At 40.9% G+C, this 21,537-nt stretch overlaps 1 protein-coding gene across 4 annotated transcripts in view; it reads right to left on the reverse strand.

Annotated features, from left to right (window-relative positions):
* Window positions 1-21,537, reverse strand: part of Lrrc34 (leucine rich repeat containing 34) — a 27,610-nt gene continuing 6,073 nt past the window's right edge. For 2 of the 4 annotated variants that reach the window (XM_040754562.1, XM_021226932.2), the window contains exons 4-12: window positions 20,428-20,549; window positions 20,260-20,348; window positions 19,710-19,793; window positions 11,129-11,257; window positions 8,262-8,357; window positions 5,016-5,170; window positions 4,265-4,420; window positions 3,228-3,354; window positions 1-458 (exon numbers count right to left, since the gene is read on the reverse strand). In XM_040754562.1, coding sequence (XP_040610496.1) covers window positions 255-458; window positions 3,228-3,354; window positions 4,265-4,420; window positions 5,016-5,170; window positions 8,262-8,357; window positions 11,129-11,257; window positions 19,710-19,793; window positions 20,260-20,348; window positions 20,428-20,549 — 1,162 coding nt within the window. In that variant the 3' untranslated portion in view covers window positions 1-254. The remainder of the gene's footprint in view (window positions 459-3,227; window positions 3,355-4,264; window positions 4,421-5,015; window positions 5,171-8,261; window positions 8,358-11,128; window positions 11,258-19,709; window positions 19,794-20,259; window positions 20,349-20,427; window positions 20,550-21,537) is intronic. The other 2 variants (XM_021226934.2, XM_005069744.4) reach the window with 2 other exon arrangements.

Below are 21,537 nucleotides of genomic sequence, written 5' to 3' on the forward strand. Positions count from 1 at the left end.
TGTGTTTTGTGATTGTCACTTGTTTTTCATATAAAAAGAATTAGAATAGTTCCATGTTTCCTTTGGGATTGATAGTTTAGTCTCTATATTAAGAATCAGTTTTGTTTTATCTCAACAAGGGGCAAGCACACAAAGTTTAACAAATTTGATAAAAATAACTTGTTCTACTTTATAAAAGAAGAAAATAGGCTATAAAATATGAGTCTCTAAAAGTGATGAGACAAATGTGTGGAAACTATTTTCCAGCTTGTTTCTTAGAGATATTGGCCGACTGGAACAAGAGCAAAGCCTGCAGTAGATGCATGATCATAGGCATCTCCATAAGTTGGTGTCCAGTAATAATGCCTTTTAAGACCATTGGAGACTTCTGCAAGGTAGACACGCCCATCCACCACATATGGTTCCACATCTGTATTGTCCGGCTTTAGCCGACCACTCTTCATCAAATCTGAATACGCCTAGGATTTTAGAAAACTCTGATTAGAACTATAATTTATTCAGCTTACAGTAGTTGTGCAAACAAGTAATCAATTTAGCTGTGTTGTTTTGTAGATTAAAATATTCTTAATAACACTGCTGAATTTTAGTATTATTCCAGATATTGGTAAATTTTATTATTTAGTTATACATAATGAAAGTATAATATAAAAGTTTTCACATATAAAGCATGTTTTCATATGTAAGTCCTTTGGTGAATCTCTGAGTTAATTAATTCCCTATAATACCAACTTTGTGACCCATGGTCAGATTTTTCATGTGCTCTTAAGAGGAGGGGGTAGTAGGCAGATTGTGGAGCCCATGTGCTGACACATGACTGTATTATCAGTTCTGCAAAAGCTGAGGCAGGAGGATGACTGAGTTCAAGACCAGCTGAACTGCATAGCAAAATCTTGTTTCCCTCAAATAAATCTGATGCCAGGAGGGCCTCACACCTCAGATAAACAAACAAATAAATAGCCCCATATAGAGTTCAGTTGATGAGTCCCCTGAAGTCAATATGGAAGTTTAGTTTAAAAAAAAAAGACAATTTCATAGTATTAGATGGTGACCTATTATTTTTTTATTGTAGAATTTTATGTGTCCCTATGGCTTCTTGGTGTGTATGTCAATGGCATTGTATATACTTGTGAGCTGTTTTGTCAATAAAGGTGTCACTAGAAAAATAGGGGAGAATTTTTGACATGAAAAGATTTCCAAGTTTGGTTTTGCTTTCTGTTGTAGCTTTTCATCATTTTTGGTTCCACAGTCTTTATACAGCTTTGCTGGGCAGAACCCTAAAGAACATGAGTGTTTCTCTGAAAACTATGGATTTTTTTTAGGGACGTTTATTTTTAGTAAGAACTTTTCAAATTTTATGATTTTTTTTTCTCCTTTTTTCTTTTTGGGTTTTTCAAGACAGGTTTTCTCTGTGGCTTTGGAGGCTGTCCTGGAACTAGCTCTTGTAGACCAGGCTGGCCTCGAATTCACAGAGATCCGCCTGCCTCTGCCTCCCGAGTGCTGGGATTAAAGGTGTGCGCCATCAACGCTTGGCCTTCTGCTCTCTTTTCAAATGAAAGCTTTTTGTCACTATGTTTTCTGTCTCTAAAGCAGTATGATTCTTAGCAGCTCATGGAACTTTTTTCTAAAACTGACCACATACTTGAACACAAGTCTCAGCAGAACACAAGTTTAAACAAGAACATTTAAACACCATCCTGTATTGTATCAAACCACCACAAATTAAAGCTATATTATCAACAACAGAAAGTTTGCAAATTCATGGAAATTGAACAACTTGCTACTGAATGAAAAGTAGGTCGAGACAGAAATGAAGAAAATTAAAAACTTTTTAGAATTGAATGAAAATAAAAATACAGTATACACAAACCTAAGGACCCAACAAAGGTGGTTATAAGAGGCAAATTCATAGCACTAAATGTCTACATCAGAAAGCTGGAGAGGTCTTGTCAGTAACTTACAGCACACCTGAAAGCTCTAGACCAACAATAGCAAAACAGCATCCAAAAGGACTAGGTGGTAAGAAACAAACTCAGGGTTGAAACCAATAAAATAGAAATAAGCAAAAAACCAACACAAAGAATTAATGAAACAAAGAGTTAATTCTTTAAGTAAATCAGTGAGATTGACAAACCCTTTAATCTCTAAATTAACTAAAAGGTGGAGAGAGAAGCTCCAAATTAAAATTAGAGATGAAAAGAGGAACATGACAGATACTGAGGAAATCCAGAGAATCATTAAGGACATACTTTATATATCTGTGCTCCACTAAATTGGAAACTTTTTTAAAAAGTGGGTAAATTTCTTCCAAAGTTAAAGATCAGAAAAGCAATTTAAATGGTAAAATAGAAGTGGTAATTAAAACTCTCCTAAGCAGAACCTGGAGAGATGGCTCAGCAGTTAAGAACACTGGCTGATCTTCCAGAGGTCCTGACTTCAATTCCCAGCACCTACATGGCAGCTCACAACTGTCTGTAACTGCGGTTCCACAGTGGAAAGTGCCCTCTTCTGGTGTCCATACATGCAAACAAAACAACCATATACATAAAACACATGAATAAATCAATCTTTTTTTTAATGTCTTCCAACAACAACAACAAAAAGCCCAGAGTCAGATGGATTCAGCACAGAATTCTACCAGACTTTCAAAGCATTAATGCCAGTACTCTATCCCACTAAATAGAAGAACCATTGCTTAATTCTTTTTACGAGGACATATGTACCCCAATACCTAAAAACCACATAAAGATCCAACAAACAAAATTACAGACCGCTTTCCCTTATGAACAAAGATGCAGAAATTCTCAGTTAAACATTTGCAAACCAAATCCAAGAACACATCACAAAGCTCACCCACCATGACAAGTAGGCTTCATCCCAGAGATGCAGGATGCTTTAGTGTAGGTCAGTAGTATGAAGGACTCAGGGTTGTATCACAAACACTGAGTGCTGCACAGCGTCTCTCTGATTCCTCATCTGGACACACAACAACTTTGCTACATCAAATAAATTGTAATTTTTGTTTTCATTTGGAGGAATTGGGAAACTGTGTGACTCAGTAATCCTTAGTACTTGTATATGGTGTCTGATATCTTCCCTAGAAGCTACTTTTTAGGGTTTAAGTTAAAGATTGCCCAAAGTATAGTGTGACACCATTCTTTGAAACTATTTGTAAAAGGAGCTTACAGGCATCACAGAGCTCAGCAGAGGTCTGAGTTAAAAACACTTACCACACACGTAGCCTCATCAAATTTGTTACCCCAAATGTAGATATTAGATAATATAAGGTTTGTTTTCATTGACTGTGAGATTGCAACAAGCCCTTCTCCTTCTATTTTGTTGCTGACTATAGACAATCTGTAAGAAAAAAAATAACCATGGAATTCCAAAGTCCCACAAAGAGTCTCAAGTCAGCATCAACACTTACTAAATCCATTTTATTAACATGTTTTAATGTGGTGATCCAAATACTGGCCATATAGGAACTTTAATCCAAGGAACCTGTAGGAACCTGTTTTGTTTTGTTTTTGTTTTTTAATTGAATGTGTCATGTACCCAGGAAAGGGTCCAACATTTTGAAAATAGCCTGCCCACTCATTCTTTCATTCTTTCCCTCCTTCCCTCCCCTCCCTTCTTCCCTCCCTCCCTTTTTCCCTCCCTCCTTTCTTTCTCTCTGTCTTCTTCCATTCTTCCCTGTCTTTAGGATTTATGTATTTGTCTGCATGTGCAGCTGTACATCAGAGGAGGGCATCTGATCCCATTGTAGATGGTTGTGAGCCACCATGTGGTTGCTGGGAACTGAACCCAGGACCACTGGGAGGGCAGCCAGTGAGTGCTCTTGACCACTGAGCCATCTCTCTAACCCTTATTTGGTAAATGCTTGAGTAGATTACAAATGCAAGTATGGTGTTAAATCCTTATGAATTTTCTGTTGAGTTCGGGATAAAAGAGTTTGGGGGGGCTGGAGAGGTGGCTCAGCAGCTAAGAGCAATCGCAGTTCTTGCAGACAACCCAGGTTCTGTTCTCAGCACCTGCCTCCGGCGGCTCACAAGAAGGTCTAACTCCATTTCCAGGGCATCCAGTCCCTCTTCTGGCCTATGTGTACACATTTGGTGCATGTATAAACAAACAAGTGAATACACATGCATAAGTAGAAAGAGAAATAGAGACTTTTCTCATGATTTGCACTAGATTCACTCAATTTTAAGAGATACTATTTGGAATTTTTTTTTTGCTTATTTTGATTAAATATAAAAGCCATACTAACGCTTTAAGACTCCTGTTGTGGGAAGTTAGAGTTTCACTGAGGTACTTTGCGCCGGCATTTTCTATTCTGTTAAAAGAAAGATCTATTACTTCCAGGGTAGTATTCCTTTTCAGTACATCAGCCAAATACACCATTCCATCACGAGTTATTTTATTGCTGGGGAAGAAAGCATATTTAGCAGTATTTTAAAAACAAAGTATTGTTCTTACATTCATAAGATACTTGAAACCATATAGTAAGTTTTATATTTCCAGTTAGTTTGTTCAATTTCAAGAATAAAATTTCTCCATGTGGGTATGGAGAGATAGCTAAGAGGTTAAGAGCACTGGCTGCTCTTCCAGAGGTTCTGAGTTCAATTCCCAGCAACCACATGGTGACTCACAGTCATCCATAATGAGATTTGATGCTCTCTTCTGGCAGTCATGCATGCATGCATGCAGAACTGTATATGTAATAAATCCTTAAAACAACAACATGGGTTACAGAGTGAGTTCTAGGACAGCTAGGGCTACATAGATCTATCACAATATTAAAAAATATTTCCATGAAATAATGCTCCCATCTGTCTAGCAATCAAGTTATTACAGATAGATTACAGTATAAACTAGCCTAATAAACCGTACAGCACGATAAAAGTTATAATTTCCCGTCACTGAAAATAATGTCTAATACGTATCTTACATATTATGAACATTTGTGTAGACCATCCTCAAGACTTAGTCTTTGTATTATCATGTAAATTATCACTTACCAGCTGACATCAAGGTAACGTAGGCTGCTGTTCAAATACAGTGCATTGCACAGCTGTTGCATACCATAATTTTTCATGCCATGTTTACACATATGCAGTTCAACAAGGAAGTGATTTTCTTTCAACATGTGTCCCATGTGAACTGTAGACTCTTCCTAAAAATAGATCTTTTCTGAGTTTGAAGTATTACTTGTCCATTTCAAGAGCATATATTTTCCTAAAGTTAGGTGGATCTGTTTTTGTTTTGTTTCTTGGTACAGGGTCTTGTTAGGTAGCTCAGGCTGGTCTCAACGTTTTGGCTCTGTTGCCCAGCCTCCTGAGGACTGGTGTTACAGGTGTGTGCCACCACATCTGGCCTTAAATTGGCTTATTAAAAATATTACATTAAAAACAAGAAAAGGCCAGGCAGTGGTGGCATATGCCTTTAATCCCAGCACTCAGGAGGCAGAGGCAGGTGGATCTCTTTGAGTTCAAGGCCAACCATGGGTTACAGAGTGAGTTCTAGGACAGCTAGGGCTACATAGAGAAACTCTGTCTCCAAAAACCAACAACAAAGCACAAACAAAACCCAGGAAGGCTGGGCAATGGTAGTGTACTCTCTTAATCCCAGCACTTGGGAGGCAGAGGCAGGGGGATCCCTGTGAGTTCAAGGCCAGCCTGGTCTACAGAGTGAGTTCTAGAATAGTCAGACCACATGGAGAAACCCTGTCTCAAAAAACAAAACAAAAATTTTATTAAGACTCTTAGTTTAGGGTTAGAGATATGTCTCACTGGGTATCAGGACCTGAGTTCAAATTCCCAGTAGTCATATAGAAGCCAGGCACAGCCACATATTCCTGGAGTCTCATTGTTGGCTGGTAAAGACAGGCAGATCACGGGAGCTCACGTCTAGTTAGCTTAATCCAAACTGAACTTTATGTTCAGTGAGAAACCCTGTCTGAGTGCAGTAATGCAGAGAGTAATGACTACCTCCTGACCTCTGCATACACCCTCACAGGTACTCACTCACATATGCATGCCTATACCCCAGATACACACACACAGCCCAAAATTAGAGTCTATTGTATTTTCACTTGGCATATCTTTCTTAACATAAAACCATCATTACTGCCTCAGATCAGATCTCCTGTGTGTGTGTGTGTGTGTGTGTGTGTGTGTGTGTGTGTGTGTGTGTGTGTGTGTGTGTTAGTGAGGGGAGCACACGGGAGTGGACCAGGTCTCACCGTGTAGCATGGGCTGACTTGGGTACTCAACTAGGTCTCCCAAGAGCACTGGGATTGTGACATGTGGCTCTATGTGTAGTTCAAATGAAATGTGTACCTTCTTAGGTAGCAGGAATTTGTAAAAAGCAGCAACTGAATGGCTTAGAAAGAGGATGGTTAATTGGGTTTATAGTGACAATAATAGTTATTTTAAGAGGAAAACCAGCAAAGCATTTTTTTAAATCTTACTGTGTAACCCTTCCGCATTCCCTCAGTACTACATTCCTGACTTTGTCACCGATCATCATCGTTACTGCCTAAGACAAAGGGACATTTCTCAATCTTCATCTCCTTTGTGACCCTCAGCTCTGCTTTATCTGCCTTCCTTCCTTTTATAATGATTGCAAGTTCCAGAATATGTTTGTTCATTTTTAAAGTTTACGGTCTAGCTGTTCCTAGGTGAAAGTAATACATGTGCACATACATTTTCTTCCTCTGTGATAATTTGAAAACCAAATAGTCTTAAGTTTTTATCAAAATCAAGCCTAAGTGGGCCAAAGCATTTTGTTAAGAAGTCCCTTGTAACATACTTTGTGAACAAATCATACTGTTTTACTCATCTTACAAACAACTGTTTAGACTTATTTTATGTGTATACATGTTTTGCTGCATGTGTGTCTGTGCACCGTGAATGTGTCTGGTGCTCTTGGAAGCCAAATATGAAAAATAGCAGCACTTTAAAATATACTTAATTCTCAGTAACAAAAAGGGGGAACAGTGGGACAGATAATTTTAAACTATGGCTAGTACTTTGGAAGGGGAAGGTTTATTTGGCCAGTGAACCTGCAAGTCATTGTTTGAACTAGATCTCATGCTGTGGACTGTTCTTTTCTCCTCTTGTGGAGACCTGTAATAGAATGAGTCTTCTTATTCCTATAAATTTTGGGCTTTTTATTTTCACGTGTGTGTGTGTGTGTGTGTGTGTGTGTGTGTGTGCGCGCACGCATGTCACTGTGTGTGTTAGGTAAGAGGACAGCAGACAGAAACATGTCACTGTGTGTGTGAGGTCAGAGGACAGCAGACAGAAACATGTCACTGTGTGTGTGAGGTCAGAGGACAGCAGACAGAAACATGTCACTGTGTGTGTGTGTGTATGTGTTTGTGTGTGTGTGTGTGAGGTCAGAGGACAGCAGACAGAAACATGTCACTGTGTGTGTGTGTGTGTGAGGTCAGGACAGCAGACAGAAACATGTCACTGTGTGTGTGTGTGTGTGTGTGTGTGTGTGTGTGTGTGTGAGATCAGAGGACAGCAGACAGAAACATGTCACTGTGTGTGTGTGTGTGTGTGTGTGTGTGTGTGGTCAGAGGACAGCAGACAGAAACATGTCACTGTGTGTGTGTGTGAGGTCAGGACAGCAGACAGAAACATGTCACTGTGTGTGTGTGTGTGTGTGGTCAGGACAGCAGACAGAAACATGTCACTGTGTGTGTGTGTGTGGTCAGAGGACAGCAGACAGAAATCAGCACAGTTCTTCCCCCAAGCAGTCCCTGAAACTGAGCTCGGAGATCAGGGTTATCAGCAGAAGCTTTTAACCCCTGAGCCATCTTGCCAATCCAAGTTTTTATTTCCTTGAGAATAATCCCACCCAGAGGGATGTCAAAAAAGGCAGCCGCCTTTTCATCTGCCTCCAACAAGAATCTTAATGTATGGAAGGGATCAAGTTCAGACCTCCCAAACTACGTGCATGCACTGTGGTTCAGCCGTGTCCATAGAGCAAATGATGAGGCAGCTGACACTGGGCTTCCATGGCTCATAAACTTTAAGCACGCATACTTTCTTTCACCCAACCATCTTACACAGCTTTACACAGATCCTGTGTTCTACAAGCTTGCTGCTTAAGTAACAGCAGCTAAATGTATACAAGTCACCAAGAATGACATAATTTCCTTTCATACTTTACAAGCTGCAGTTAAATATAATAGGACAATCCTAAGAGTGCCGGTAGCACCTTAGTCTTAGTCTGTCGTCACTTTGAATACTGACCTGTTCTCCATACAGAATGGGTCGGTTCAGGTTTATCCCCTTGATTGCTTGGTTTTGAGTGAGTACTGTAGAAAATGCTATCACACTTTGCAATCCCTACAAACAGGTAAATCCATCAAGGAAGTTAGTAGTGTGTCAGTCTCCCTGCATTACAATTTCAAGATAATTATCTGAATTCTGATAAAATTGTTTGTACAAAAGTTAAAACATCTCTCCACACTAACTGTTACATATTCCTCCACCCCTCCCTAAAGCAGCATGCACAGGGGGTTTTCTAACATTTTAGAAAAATGTTTGCTAGGCCTGACTCTGGGCTTGCTCCTAAGTCCTCCAGGTTCCCCACAAATGAAGAAACAGACAGACCCGTGGATCCCAGCTAAATCTCATATACATACAACCTCGTGCAATCATTCTTTTATAATTTTGAAGATTTATTTATTTATTATGTGTACAGTGTTCTGCCTGCAGACCAGAAGAGGGCAGCAGATCTCATTTTATAGATGGATATGATGGTTAGATGGTTGCCGGGACAATTCAGGACCTCTGGAAGAGCAGTCAGTGCTCTTAACCTCTGAGCCATCTCTCCAGCCCTTTCCTCTTTTTTTTTTTTTTTTGGTTTTGTTTTGTTTTTCGAGTCAGGGTTTCTTTGTGGCTTTGGAGGCTGTCCTGGAACTTGCTCTTGTAGACCAGGCTGGTCTCGAACTCACAGAGATCCGCCTGCCTCTGCCTCCCGAGGCTGGGGTTAAAGGCGTGCGCCACCACCGCCCAGCAGCCATTCTTTTATATTCTTACTGGTACAGAAAGCGAGTGCACCTGGTTGTTGGACAATTGTACAGTTCCTGTAGCCTCTCCAAGTCTCTGACTGGAGGGCGTCCTCCCTCATCTTTGTGATGGGTACCACCAAGCACACAGCCTGTTATGCTAGTAAATAGCTTTCTCTTGCTGCCTCTCATCCAGTCCACCAGTGAGTCTGAACAGCTGCCTCCAAATTAGTTCATCTCTGAATGTTTCTGTGGCTGTTACTCCTGCCCAAGCTCCCCTCATGGCAAACCTGGATGGCCACAGCAGCTATCCCGATGGCCTGTGGCTTCTACTTGCTTCCCTCCACTCCCATCATGAGATCTTTAAAGCACCATTCAGATCATGACCCTCAGCTTTAAGCCTTCCCATGGTTTGCATCTGTGTCACTTCCTAGTCCCTGCCCAGTCTGTCCACACAACCTTGCCATGAATTTGAGTTCTTGAGGGCACTCTGCTCGCACACTCACCTCCCGTGTGACCTGACATAGCTCACTATGGAGAAGTTTATTTAGTGCTGTTTTACTTTTTAGTTAATACCATTCTGTTGACTTGGGTTTTATTTTTTGCTGTACTGAGACTTGAACCTAAGCTTTTGTGAATACTAGGCACGGACTCAAACTGAGACCGTTTTAATTTTTCTTTTATCTTGAGACAAGGTCTTATTAAGTTGTCCAAATTGGCCTTGAATTCATTGTGTAACCCCCAATCTTCCTGACTCCTAAGTATTACCTCCTCAGGTTTAGGCATCCATCTCATCAAATAAAATTACCTCCTTCCTGTGGAGGGTCAACAACTCACACCAAGAATGCCAGGAAAACATAGTAGGATATTTATTCAGATAGAAAGAAGTAACTTACATGGGAAGCTGTGAAGCTCTCCGAAACGTGGCCAGCATCCAAGGAGAGAGATCCAGAAGGCCCTCTCTATTTGTCCCCTCTCCTTCACTTACTGTAGCCATGTCCATTAGGGGCGTGGCTAAAGCTGCAGGTACTTCTCTCCCTACACCTTCTCAATCAGAGTAATTGGGTTTTTTTTTAATACTTTCCTTTGTTAATTGACATTCCCCCCAGGTAAACTTCAAAATCTCATGAAAGCAGAGACCATCTCAGATCCACTGTTGCAACCTTTTAGTATCTCAAGTGACTGGTGTGTGTAAGCAGTAAACCTTGACTCACAGCTTCCCAGAATTGTACCAGCTACATTTTGAACTTTAAAAGCATCCCAGCAAACCATTGCAGATTTTGTGCCCTACTGATCTAGCATTAATCTGAAGTTATGCAACAGATTTATAAAGGTCTCAAAACTTGAAAGCACGGTCAAGAAAAGTGCAATTTAGAATGTGAAGAAGTGTAAAAAATGCAGATCTCATTACCTGGTGGATAAAGACCCCCAGAGCAGCTGTTAGCATCATCACAACTTTCACAGTACAACATACTCATTGCAAAATATTTTCTATCAGAAAGAATTTATATTAATACTGAGGAAATAGTATTTTAGTAATATAAATGAGCATATCTTATCTTTTCCTGTAAGTCACAGGTTAAGATGAGTTATGCATTGAGTTCAGAAATATCTATTATGCTAGTTATTGTGTTTAATGTAATACAGTTTTTAAAACTTTATTTTATGTATAATTGCCTTGCCTACGTGTATGTATGTGCACCATGCATATGCAGTGTTGATGAGGTCAGATGAGGTAGAATAAGGGTTACAGAGGATTGTGAGCTGCCACATGGGTGCTGGGAACAGAGCCAGAGTTCTCTGTAAGAGCAACAAATGCTTTTAACTCCCAGGCCATCTCTACAGTCGCTATACTCTGATTAACAGTCTATATTACTATGAAACGGAAAACCACATTTCCCACAGGGGTAGAGTAATCATAATAAACATCTTGTCAGGGTAACAGTGTGTGCATACAATTCCAGCACTTGGGAGACGGAGGCAGGAGAATGAGTTCAAGCTGCCTTTGCTCGGAAACAAACCAGAAGAAACCCCACTCTCCAGCTTCCTGTGCTGTTCCCCTGGGAGAAGAACCCACTGCACGAGTGACTCTCAGAACCAGCTTACCAGGTCACAGTCACCCAGATCCAGTTTCTCCAGGGATGAGTTAATCTGCAGCATTGCAGCAAAAACCATGCCGCCTGTATTTTCAATCTTGTTTCCAGTCATTCGCAAGTATTTGAGAGTTCTGTTTTTCTGGGAGAGAAAAACAATCAAAACTTAGTTGCTTACATTTGAATCCACAAAATTCCCAATTAAATGAGTCAGGAAGTCGTATTACTATTTACAAACTCATTTGCACAGAGATAGAGTAGGATATATTCTGTAAAAGTAATGTCTAATTTCTCATAATAGCTGACTGTTTTTAAAGAATGACCGAGAAACAAATAACTCAGGAAATAAAGTAATTTTAATATTCTTTCATTGAAAATTCTGTAAATCTGTTTCATAGGAAAAATGTATTACTGAGTTGAAATTCACATGGCAAGAACAGACGATTCTAAAATGTTCAATGACATTGACTTCATTCACCATGTTGTGTAATACTGTAGCTAGTTCCCAAACACTTTCCATCATTCCCCATTTCCCACATTGTGTGTGTGTGTGTGTGTGTGTGTGTGTGTGTGTGTGTGTGTGTGTGTTGGGGGATTGAAACCAGTGCCTCACATGTGCCAGACCAGTGGTTCTCAACTTGTGAGTTGTGACCCCCAGGGGTGTTGAATGACCCCCTTCACAGGGTTCACATATCATATCCCACATATCTGATATTTACATTATGATTCATAACTAGCAAAATTACAGTTATGAAGTAGCAACAAAATAATCTTATGGTTGGGGGTCATTACAACACGAGGAACTGTATTAAGATGTTGCGGCATTAGGAAGATTGAGAACAACTGTGTTAGGAAAATGTTCTGTTGTTGAGATACATCCCCAACTCTCATTTTTATGTTATGTGTATGGGTGTTTGTCTGCATTTTTGTACATGCCTGGAGATCAATAAAGAGTGTTGGAGCCCCTGCAACTATTTTTAAAGACAGCTATGAGCTGCTATGTAGGTGCTGGGAACAAAACCCAGGTCTTCTCCAAGAGCAGCAAATGCAGGTAAAAATAAAACAACAAAACAAGTAAATCTTAAAAGCAAAAAGCCAACTGTTGTCTGAAAGCAGCTCATCTCATCAGCAAAGGCACAGACTGAACAGGATCTAAGAAGCAATAACATCGGAAACAGTGGCCCTCAAGCCACTATTAGAAGACTAGCGCAGAATCATAAAAGGAATATACAGTCACTGCAAGTATACTGTATAACAAACACTGCTGGACATAAAGTAGAAGGCACAGAGACAGAGACTGCTCCAGGCCCAGAGACCCTGTCTCAAAAAATAAGGTGGCCAGTGATAGAGGAAGACATAACATCAACCTCTGGCCTCCATGTACATGACACACACATATATACAACATAGACACAGAAAAGCAAGAAGAAACCAAATCCAAAAGCGATAAAATGAACAATAAAAGGATAATCCAATGTACTTTGTTAAACAAAAAGTTGATTCTTTGAAAAAATGAACAAGAGTAAGATATCCTTAGTCGGATTAGCCAAAAAGAAAGACACTCAACAAAGTTACAGGTGATGGAAAGTGTTTGTTATAAAATGAAACCTAAGATTCTTTTTTTGTCTGTTCTGTTTTTTTTTTTTTTTTTTTTTTGAGACAGGGTTTCTCTGTGGCTTTGGAGGCTGTCCTGGAACTAGCTCTTGTGGACCAGGCTGGTCTCAAACTCACAGAGATCCACCTGTTTCTACCTCCTGTGTGCTGGGATTAAAGGCCTGTGCCACCACCGCCCAGCGAAACCTAAGATTCTTAAGGTACAGTTTGAAAGCAAATTTCAACAAATTGGAAAGTCTGAAAAAAATGAGTATATTCCTAGGCACATGGGAACCACCAAAATTAAATCCAGAGGCTATAAATAAGGAAAGAAAAGGATAAAATTGTCACATTGAACATGGTCTTATACTATTTACAAAAAATCCTAAGTAGTCCACCCCCCAAAAGCTCTAAAACCAGTAAGTTCAGGGAAAGCAGAATGTAAAATTTACCTAAAAATCAATTCTATTTCTATATTCTAGAAATGAACAACCCCAAATGTTATGAATAATTCCAGGCCAAGTATGGCAGTACACATCTTTAATCAAAGCACTCAGGAAGCAGAGACAGGCAGATCTCTGAGTCTGAGGTCACCTTGACCTACATAGTTCTAGGCCATCCAGGATTAGATAGTGGTACCCCCTTTAAAAAATGAAATTGAAAGACCCTTCAGTTTTTCTCTCAGGACCCTTGCCCCAAAGACCACCAGGGAGCCAAAGTTCCATTGCAAAATGCAAGAGGATTTTTATTAAGCCAGCGTGCCGGGGTTCAGCAGCCTTGGGAAGGAGTGAACCCCAAGCAGAAATTACAGCAAGTTTTTAAAGCCTAAAACCGCAAACTGGGTGGTGGGGACACAAGGGGAGTTTGGAAGTTGGCGTCAGACCTTCATAAATCACGGATGATTGTGGCTGCCCGGCTGACTGGCTCATTATCTTTCTCAGGCAACATCTGTGCCCTGGCTGAACTTTGTGACCGGCCTGGAACCTTGAGGTCTGGGGAATGTTCCCAAGTCCTTGAGGACTGAAGTCTGGGAAATATTTTCAAGTCTTTGAGGACCACCAGGGGAAGATGTTTAAGTGTAGTTGCTCACATCCAAGGACGGGACAGCTTAGTAATTTTACAACTATTGGGGGGCTAACTGTTGGGCTCTTCAAAATCATTCCATTTTAGTAGAATCAAAATGCATAAAATATGAGGGATATAGTTAACAAAACAAGGACAAGACTTGCACACTGAAAAATGTAAACTGCTATATATTCCAAAGAAGATAGGGAGCTAAGTAGTGAGAACATCCCATGTTCAAGGACTGGCATAGTTGACATTGTTAAAATAACAGTGATCCCCAAACTATCTATAGACCTAACTAGTTACAGTCAAAACCCCAGCTCTTTTCTTCCTGAAATTGACAAAGTACTCAAATTTGTCTGGAAATACAACTGACCCAGAAGAATCAATATAATCTTGAAAAATTATTACAGACACATGACTCATATCTTCATTTTAAAAAACTATAAGAATCAAGGGTTGAAGGTTATAGGATGGTATATAAGGTATTCAGGGATTGGCATTTAAGGTAGTCTCTCCACTATTGCTTAGTTTGCCAGCACAAAGAGGGATGCTCTCACAGCCTGGACTCTTGGGGGAGGGCCTAGGCCCTGCCCTGAATGAAATGACAGACTCTGGAGATCTCCTAAGGGGAAGGGAGTTGGGATAGGGTGGGAGGCTAGGGGGAGGGGGCTGGTGGGGGTGTGCCGGAGGAAAGGGAGTTGGGATTGACCTGTGAAGCAAGCTTGTTTTTAATTTTAAAAAATGTAATTAAAAAATAACAGAATCAAGGGTTGGCTGGGGGGGGGTGGTGGCTCACGCCTTTAATCCCAGCACTGGGGAGGCAGAGGCTGGAGGATCTCGGTGAGTGAGAGACCAACCTGGTCTACAGAGCTAGTTCCAGAACAGCCTCCAAAGCCACAGAGAAACCCCATCTCGAAAAACCAAAAAAAAAAAAGAAAAGAAAAGAATCCAGGGTTGCAAAGATGGTTCAGAGGCTATGATGTCCTGAGTTAAATTCCCAGCAACCACATGGTGGTTCACAAACATCTGTAATGAGATCTGGTGCCCTCTTCTGGCCTGTAGGCATACATGCAGGCCTAACACTGTATGCAAAAGTAAATAGATAAATCTTTAAAAAAAGAATCAAGACAGCATAGTATTAGCATGAAGACAGATAGTAGGTTCACAGAGCCTGAAAGTACTACACAAACAAAATGTATTTATTTGTTTAGATTATGACATAGTAATTTCTCCTTTCCTTATCTCCCTCCAAACCTTCTCATATACCCCTTTCCTTGCTCTTTCCCAACTGATGTTTTGAAAAAGGTGCCAAGACAATTGACTGGGAGAAGGAATCATGTTTTTAAGACTTATCATTGTGGTAACTAAATATCCTCATGTAAAAGAATGAACTTAGACTCCTACTTCACACTAGACACAAGTCATAATGGGTGAATAAAAGAAAACCCTTAGAATCAAATAGAAGTGTAAATCTTTGCAACTTCATGTTAGTCAAAGCTTCTTTAGAACACTAAAGGCATAGGGATCCTACTGACTAAATAAACATGAACATTGTCAAAATCCAATGTTTTGTTTCGCAGGCTGGAGATGTGTCAGTGGTTAAGAGCATTGACTGCTCTTCCAGAGGACCTGGGTTCAATTCCCAGCACCCACATGGCAGCTAACAATTGTCTAACTCCAAGATCTGACACTCCCACACAGACATACATGTAGGCAAAACATCAATATATAGAAAACAAAAATAAATCCATTAAAAAAAAGTTTTGTTCCAAAGAGCATCAAGAGATAACCATGTCATGTGTAGAACATAGTTTTAAAAACATGGGTTTAAGCTATATGAGCTAGCTGAGGAAAAAAAAAACTTAAGCTAAGGCCAAGCTTACATTTTTAATTTTCATTTTTTCATAATTAACAAGTCTGTAGCATTATTGCAGTCTGGCAGTCCCAACAAGAAAGCACTACTCCATCAATCAAAAATATTTGTCTACATAGAAACAGGAAGGCGCGGGATGCTCTCTCAGCCTGGACACATGGGGAAGGGCCTAGGTCCTGCCCTGGATGAAATGACAGACTCTGGAGATCCCCCCAAGGAGGGCCTCACCCTCCCTGGGCAATGATGTGGGGATGGGGTGGGGGCTGGGGGCGCTGGTGGAGGGACAAGGGAGGAGGAGTGGGAGAGGGAGCTGGGATTGACATGTGAAGCATTCATGTTTCTAATTTAAATAAAAACATATTGAGGAAGAAAAACAAAGAAATGACAAAAAAACTTGAAGATGCAAAATAGTGTTATTCATAATTGTTTAAAAAACCCCAAATGTCTACTGATGAACACAATGTGATATATCTACAGAATGGGATATTACTGAACAATAAAAATTTGTTATGGGACTAGAGAGATGACTCATCAGTTAAGACACTGACTGCCCTTCCAGAGGATCTAAGTTTGGTTACCCAAATAGCAGTTCACGACCATCCTTAACTCCAATTCCAGGGACCCTGACACCCTCTTCTGGCCTCCCAGTGTACCAGGAAAGCATGCATGTAGACAAAACACACTAAAACAATTCAAACTATGTTACAACATTGATGAACCTTGAAAGTATTAAGCCATATATGATTCTATTCATATGAAATAATCAGAATATAAGTGGTTAGTGGATGCAAAGGCTGAGGAATAGAAATCCTCCTGCCTCTGCCTCACAAGTGTTGGGTGATGGGGGACGTCCTTCTGTATGCTGTGAATATATGTTTCTCTTATTGGTTGATGAATAAATGCTGATTGGCCAGTAGCCTGGCAGGAAGCATAGGCAGGGCTACCAGACTAGGAGAATGCTGTCAGGAGGAAGGCAGAGGAACCACTAGAGAGACGCCATGTAGCTGCTGAGGAAGCAAGAGGGCAGGCGTCACTGTAAGCTAAGGCTAAGTGGAGATACGTACTTTAATAGAAATGGGTTAATAATTAAGAGAGAGCTAGCCAATGGAAGCCTGAGTCATCGGCCAAACAGTTTATAATTAAAAAAAAATCATCCAGAAGCTAGGAGGTGGTAGTACACACCTTTAATCCAATCCTAGAACTCAGGATTAAAAAGTAGACGGATCTCTGTGACTCCAAGGCCACCCAGAGTGAATCAGTCTAAAAGAGAATTATAGCTCACACCTTTAATCCCAACATTAGGTAAGTATAAAAGATAGAAGCAAGGTCTCAGAGAGCCATTCATTCTCCATTGGGGATTAAAGATGTGCCACCATTCCCAGCCTCTCTAAATACAGTTTAAAAATTTCCCTTGAACTAAAAACTTTGAGAGAGTATGTTTTATGTATATCAATTACATTGCAATCAATTGTGTTAAATGTTTCTAAGGAAGAAAAGACTTATGTGGGCTCACAGATCAGTTTGGAGACAGAGTTTATCATAGCAAGGAGTGACATGGCTGGTCACATTGCAACCACAGGCAGGAAGCAAAGCCAGATGAATCCGGGGGCTTTCTCCTTTTCCATATTTCACTCACTCTACATCCCATAGCCCACGGAATGCAGCCACCACATTTACGATGGGTTTTCTTTCCTCGGTTAAACTCCAAAAATGCCTTACAGACATGTCAGAGCTGTGACTCCTGTGTGGTCCTAAGTCCAGTCAGGCTGACAATGAACTTAAACTTGATACCTAAACACACCACTTATAAACTGCACCGGTCCTCAGCAGCACATGGACGTCTCAGCATCAAGAACTGAGTGCATTTCCAAGATCCCCCTACGTCTTAGCAGTTCCAACTTTCTTCCAAAGTCTAAAACTGCCTCAAGGTCTTTGAACTGTAAATCCCTGCAAGAAGAGAAAATGTTACACACTTCCTGTATACAATGGTACCAAGTCCATTCCCATTCCAACATTGATACATGAGCGGACATGGAACGATCAGACTATAGGAAGGTCAAACCTGAAGCTGCCTGTCCAGCATGTGGCCTCCAGCTCTGCTCCCTATGGAAATTCCGGCCTCTTTCAAGGGCTGGCTCCTCTTGCTGCCTGCAGCTTTCTGCAGTAAACATCCCATGTTTCTGGTATGTTCGATAGCCTGCCTTTCCACTGCTACTTAGAGTCTACCCCTCATGCCTTCACTCACAGCTCAGAAGCCCCACAAGAGATCTTCCCGTCATGCCTTGTATGGCCTCAGCATTATTCTGGAACCTTGGGGCAAGTCTTCACAAACCTCCCACCCTTGTATCTTGCATGTCTGCAAAAACCATTACTCTTGAATTCAGCCTCGCTTGAAATCTTAGGAGCAGAAGACAACTAGATGCTTTGTCAAACCACAACACAAATGCTCGCTAAGCCAGTTCCTGGAAGAGTCTGCTCCCCACTGCAACCTCACAAGCCCTGTCTCCCCCTCCTTTTTCTTTTTTAGATTTTATTTACTTTTATTTTATGGTTTTGCCTGTGACTATATCTGTGCGACAGCTGTGTACCTGAGGCCCACAGAGAACCAGAGGTTGTCAGTTCCCCTGGAACTGGAGTCACAGACAGTTGTGGGTGCTGTGAACCAAGGGTTCCTGCGAGAACAAGTGTTCTTAACTTCTGAGCCATCTTTCCAACCCTTTATTTTTCTGTCACCATCATGATTGTGTGTGTGTGAGTGTGTGTGTGTGTGTGTGCCCCCGCAGGTGTGCTCACCTGCCATGGCAAACATGTGGAAAGTGGGGAACGACTTTTGGGAGTTGGTTTGCTCCTTCTACCATGGATCCAAGAGAACAAACTCAGGTCACCAGACTTGCATGGCAAGCGCTTTTATTAACTGAGCCTTCTCAATGTCCACATCACTGCCAGCACCCTGGGCTTCCAAACCCTCAACACAATGGCTCATTAAACCCCACTTACACCTATTCATGGTTCTAAATTCTTCTATATTCCCTCCACAGATTAGTTCTAAAGGCCTACAGCCTATAGAGGTTTATTGCTCTAACACTGTCTCAGTAGCAATTTTCTGTATTGCTCACATCTCTTCTTGCTATGACCAAATACCTGCCAAGAAGTAACTTCAAGGAGCCAAGGGTGATTGGCTAACAGATCAGGAAACACAGTCTACCATGATGGGACAGGCATAGCAGCAGGGATGGAAGGCGACTGCTGTACTGCAGTCAGATGTCAGACAGTGACATTCATTTAGAGACAAGATCTTACATATGTAGCCTGGACTAGCCTTGAACTCAGCCACGCTCCTGTCTCTTCCTCCCAAGGTCTGAGGTTATAAGTGTGTACCGCCATAACCCAGCAAAGCTGTTCAGCATTTTTTTCAATGAGTCCAAGGTTCTCAACTAAGAGCCACATTTTTATAAACTGAACCACACTAAGACTATATATTTAAGGGGCTGAAGAAATGTCTCCGTGGTTAAGAGCAATTACTGCTGTTGTAATAGACCTGGGTTTGGTTCCCAGCACTCACATGGTGATTGACAGTCACCTGTCACTCCAGTTCCAGGAGACCCAATGCCCTCTTCTGACCTCTGCAGGCACCAGATACACATGTGGTACACATACATGCAGGCTCAAGCATATAAAAATGAACAAATCTTTGGGGCTGGAGAGACGGCTCATCAGTTCAAACAAACAAACAAACAAAACTGCTCTCCCAGAGTACTCAGGTTTAATTCCCAGCACCAATATGGCATCTTACAACCATATGTAACTCTAGTTCCTGGGCATCTGATTCCCTGCTGTAGCCTCTTCAGGTACCAGGAATGCATGTGGTACATAGACATATATGCAGGCAAAACATCCATATAAGTCACACACACACAATGTGCACACACATGCACGCACATTCACCTGCCACAAAATTGAAATAACATAAATACACATTAACTTTGGTTATGTTGCTTCTAAACTACAGGAAATTAAAATTCTCAGGTAAAATATTACTTTGAGGTATATCAATGCTTACATGCAGTGCTTTAGCAATCAATTCTCCACCGTCAGGTCCAATATCATTAAACATAAGGTTTAAGTAAGTGATGTATGGCTGTTTCTATAAGAAGGAGAGAAAGGAGCTATTACATTTGTATTACTGGAAATCAATTAATCTATGCACACAATTTATTTAATTAAAAGCATCTCCATATAACAAAATTCCAACAAAGGCAATCACTATTTAAGGAGAAAAAAATTTTTAAAAAGGCAGTCACCTTTTTCTTTTTGGCACTGCAATAGCAATATCATCGAAAGGAAAAGACTCCATTCAGTTTCACCAACAACTGAATCTATGGACATCTTTGAGTATCTAACTATGGTTTGCAAAACACAACTCAGGAGCTCCAGGTATCAGCTCCACTGAGACCAAATGTAAGTGGATTTGCATGTAATTCAAGAGCTACACATACAGCCGGGACTTAGGATCCTTGTGTTTACCATATTTAGTGTTTGCCCGCAAGTCATTTATCTACATGGTTTCACCTCAGAGCAACGGACAAGGCTGTTTGGTGGCAATGTAATACCTGAAGCAGTTTTGCAGCATAGTAGGCACCAACATCGCTTATGAGGTTATACCTCACATCTAGACCTGAAACACACAGGTGAACATAAACTGATATTCCTCATAAAGCATGCTGAATATCGGGAAAAGGAGGGAAAAAAGCAGATATGTTATTCTTAAGCAAACGTACCAATGATAAATGACTGGTTGGTTAAAACTTTGGAAAGAAGCCAAAAATCTTCACCTGTCATTCTTTGTACCGGGACTAAGCGGTTGTTCCCAGCAATGCTTAATGTGATTCCTTTTTCTAGTCTGTCAAAATAAAAAGACAAAGAAAGTTAGAGGGAGGACATTGGTGACACGAAGTTTGAAATGCGTTGCATGTGAAGAGTGGTATCACAGACCTCACAAACCAGTTTAACGCGGCTAAATTCCCCATCGCTTAATCTCTCTCATAGACCTCACTGTCCTACTTTTATTTCTGTTGTAATAAAGCATCCCCGCAAAAAGAAATTTAAGACTCTGTTAGTGTACACCCTTTTTGTTTTGTTTTTTGAGACAGGGTTTCACTCTGTAGACCAGGCTAGCCTCTAACTCAGAGATCCACCTGCTCTGCCTCCTGAGAGCTGGGATTAAAGGTTTGTGGCACCACTGCCCAGCTGGTGCACTTAATCCCAGCACTCGAAAGGCAGAGGTCGGCAGATATCTGTGATTTGGGGGCCAGCCTGGTCTACAGAGCAAATTCCAGGACATCTAGGGCTACACACAGAGAAACCCTGTCTCAAATCAAACAATCAAACTAACAAAAGGAAATAAAGGGAAAAAAGAAGGAAATTTAAGGGAGAGTGTGTTGGTTTCAGCTTTTGATTCCAAGTCATCTACCCTTGACGAGAACTCACAGTGGAAGGAACCTTAAGTAGCTAGCTACATCTTACCCCCAGTCAAGGGTAGACAGAGGCCAGGTAGTGGTGCATACCTTTATTCCCAGTACTTACGAGGCAGAGACAGGTGCCTGTTCTACAGAGTGAGTTCCAGAGCAGTCAGGGCTACACAAAGAAACTGTCTAGAACACTCTCCCCCCTCTAAAAAAAAAGAGTAGGAAGAAATAAATGCATGCATTCTCAGTTGCTTCATGTGTTCAGCTTGATTTCTCCAGTCTTCCACAGAGGGGTGTGTCTACCCACAGTAATTAACTAATTAAGAAAATCCTCTATAGACACAGGCATAGGCTAACCAAATGTAGAAAATTCCTCATTGTTCCCAAGTAATTCTCAATTGTGTCAAGTCGACAAAGCTAACC

This window comes from Mesocricetus auratus, unplaced genomic scaffold (assembly GCF_017639785.1).
Source record: "Mesocricetus auratus isolate SY011 unplaced genomic scaffold, BCM_Maur_2.0 Super-Scaffold_100011, whole genome shotgun sequence".
Classification (NCBI taxonomy): Eukaryota; Metazoa; Chordata; class Mammalia; order Rodentia; family Cricetidae; genus Mesocricetus; species Mesocricetus auratus.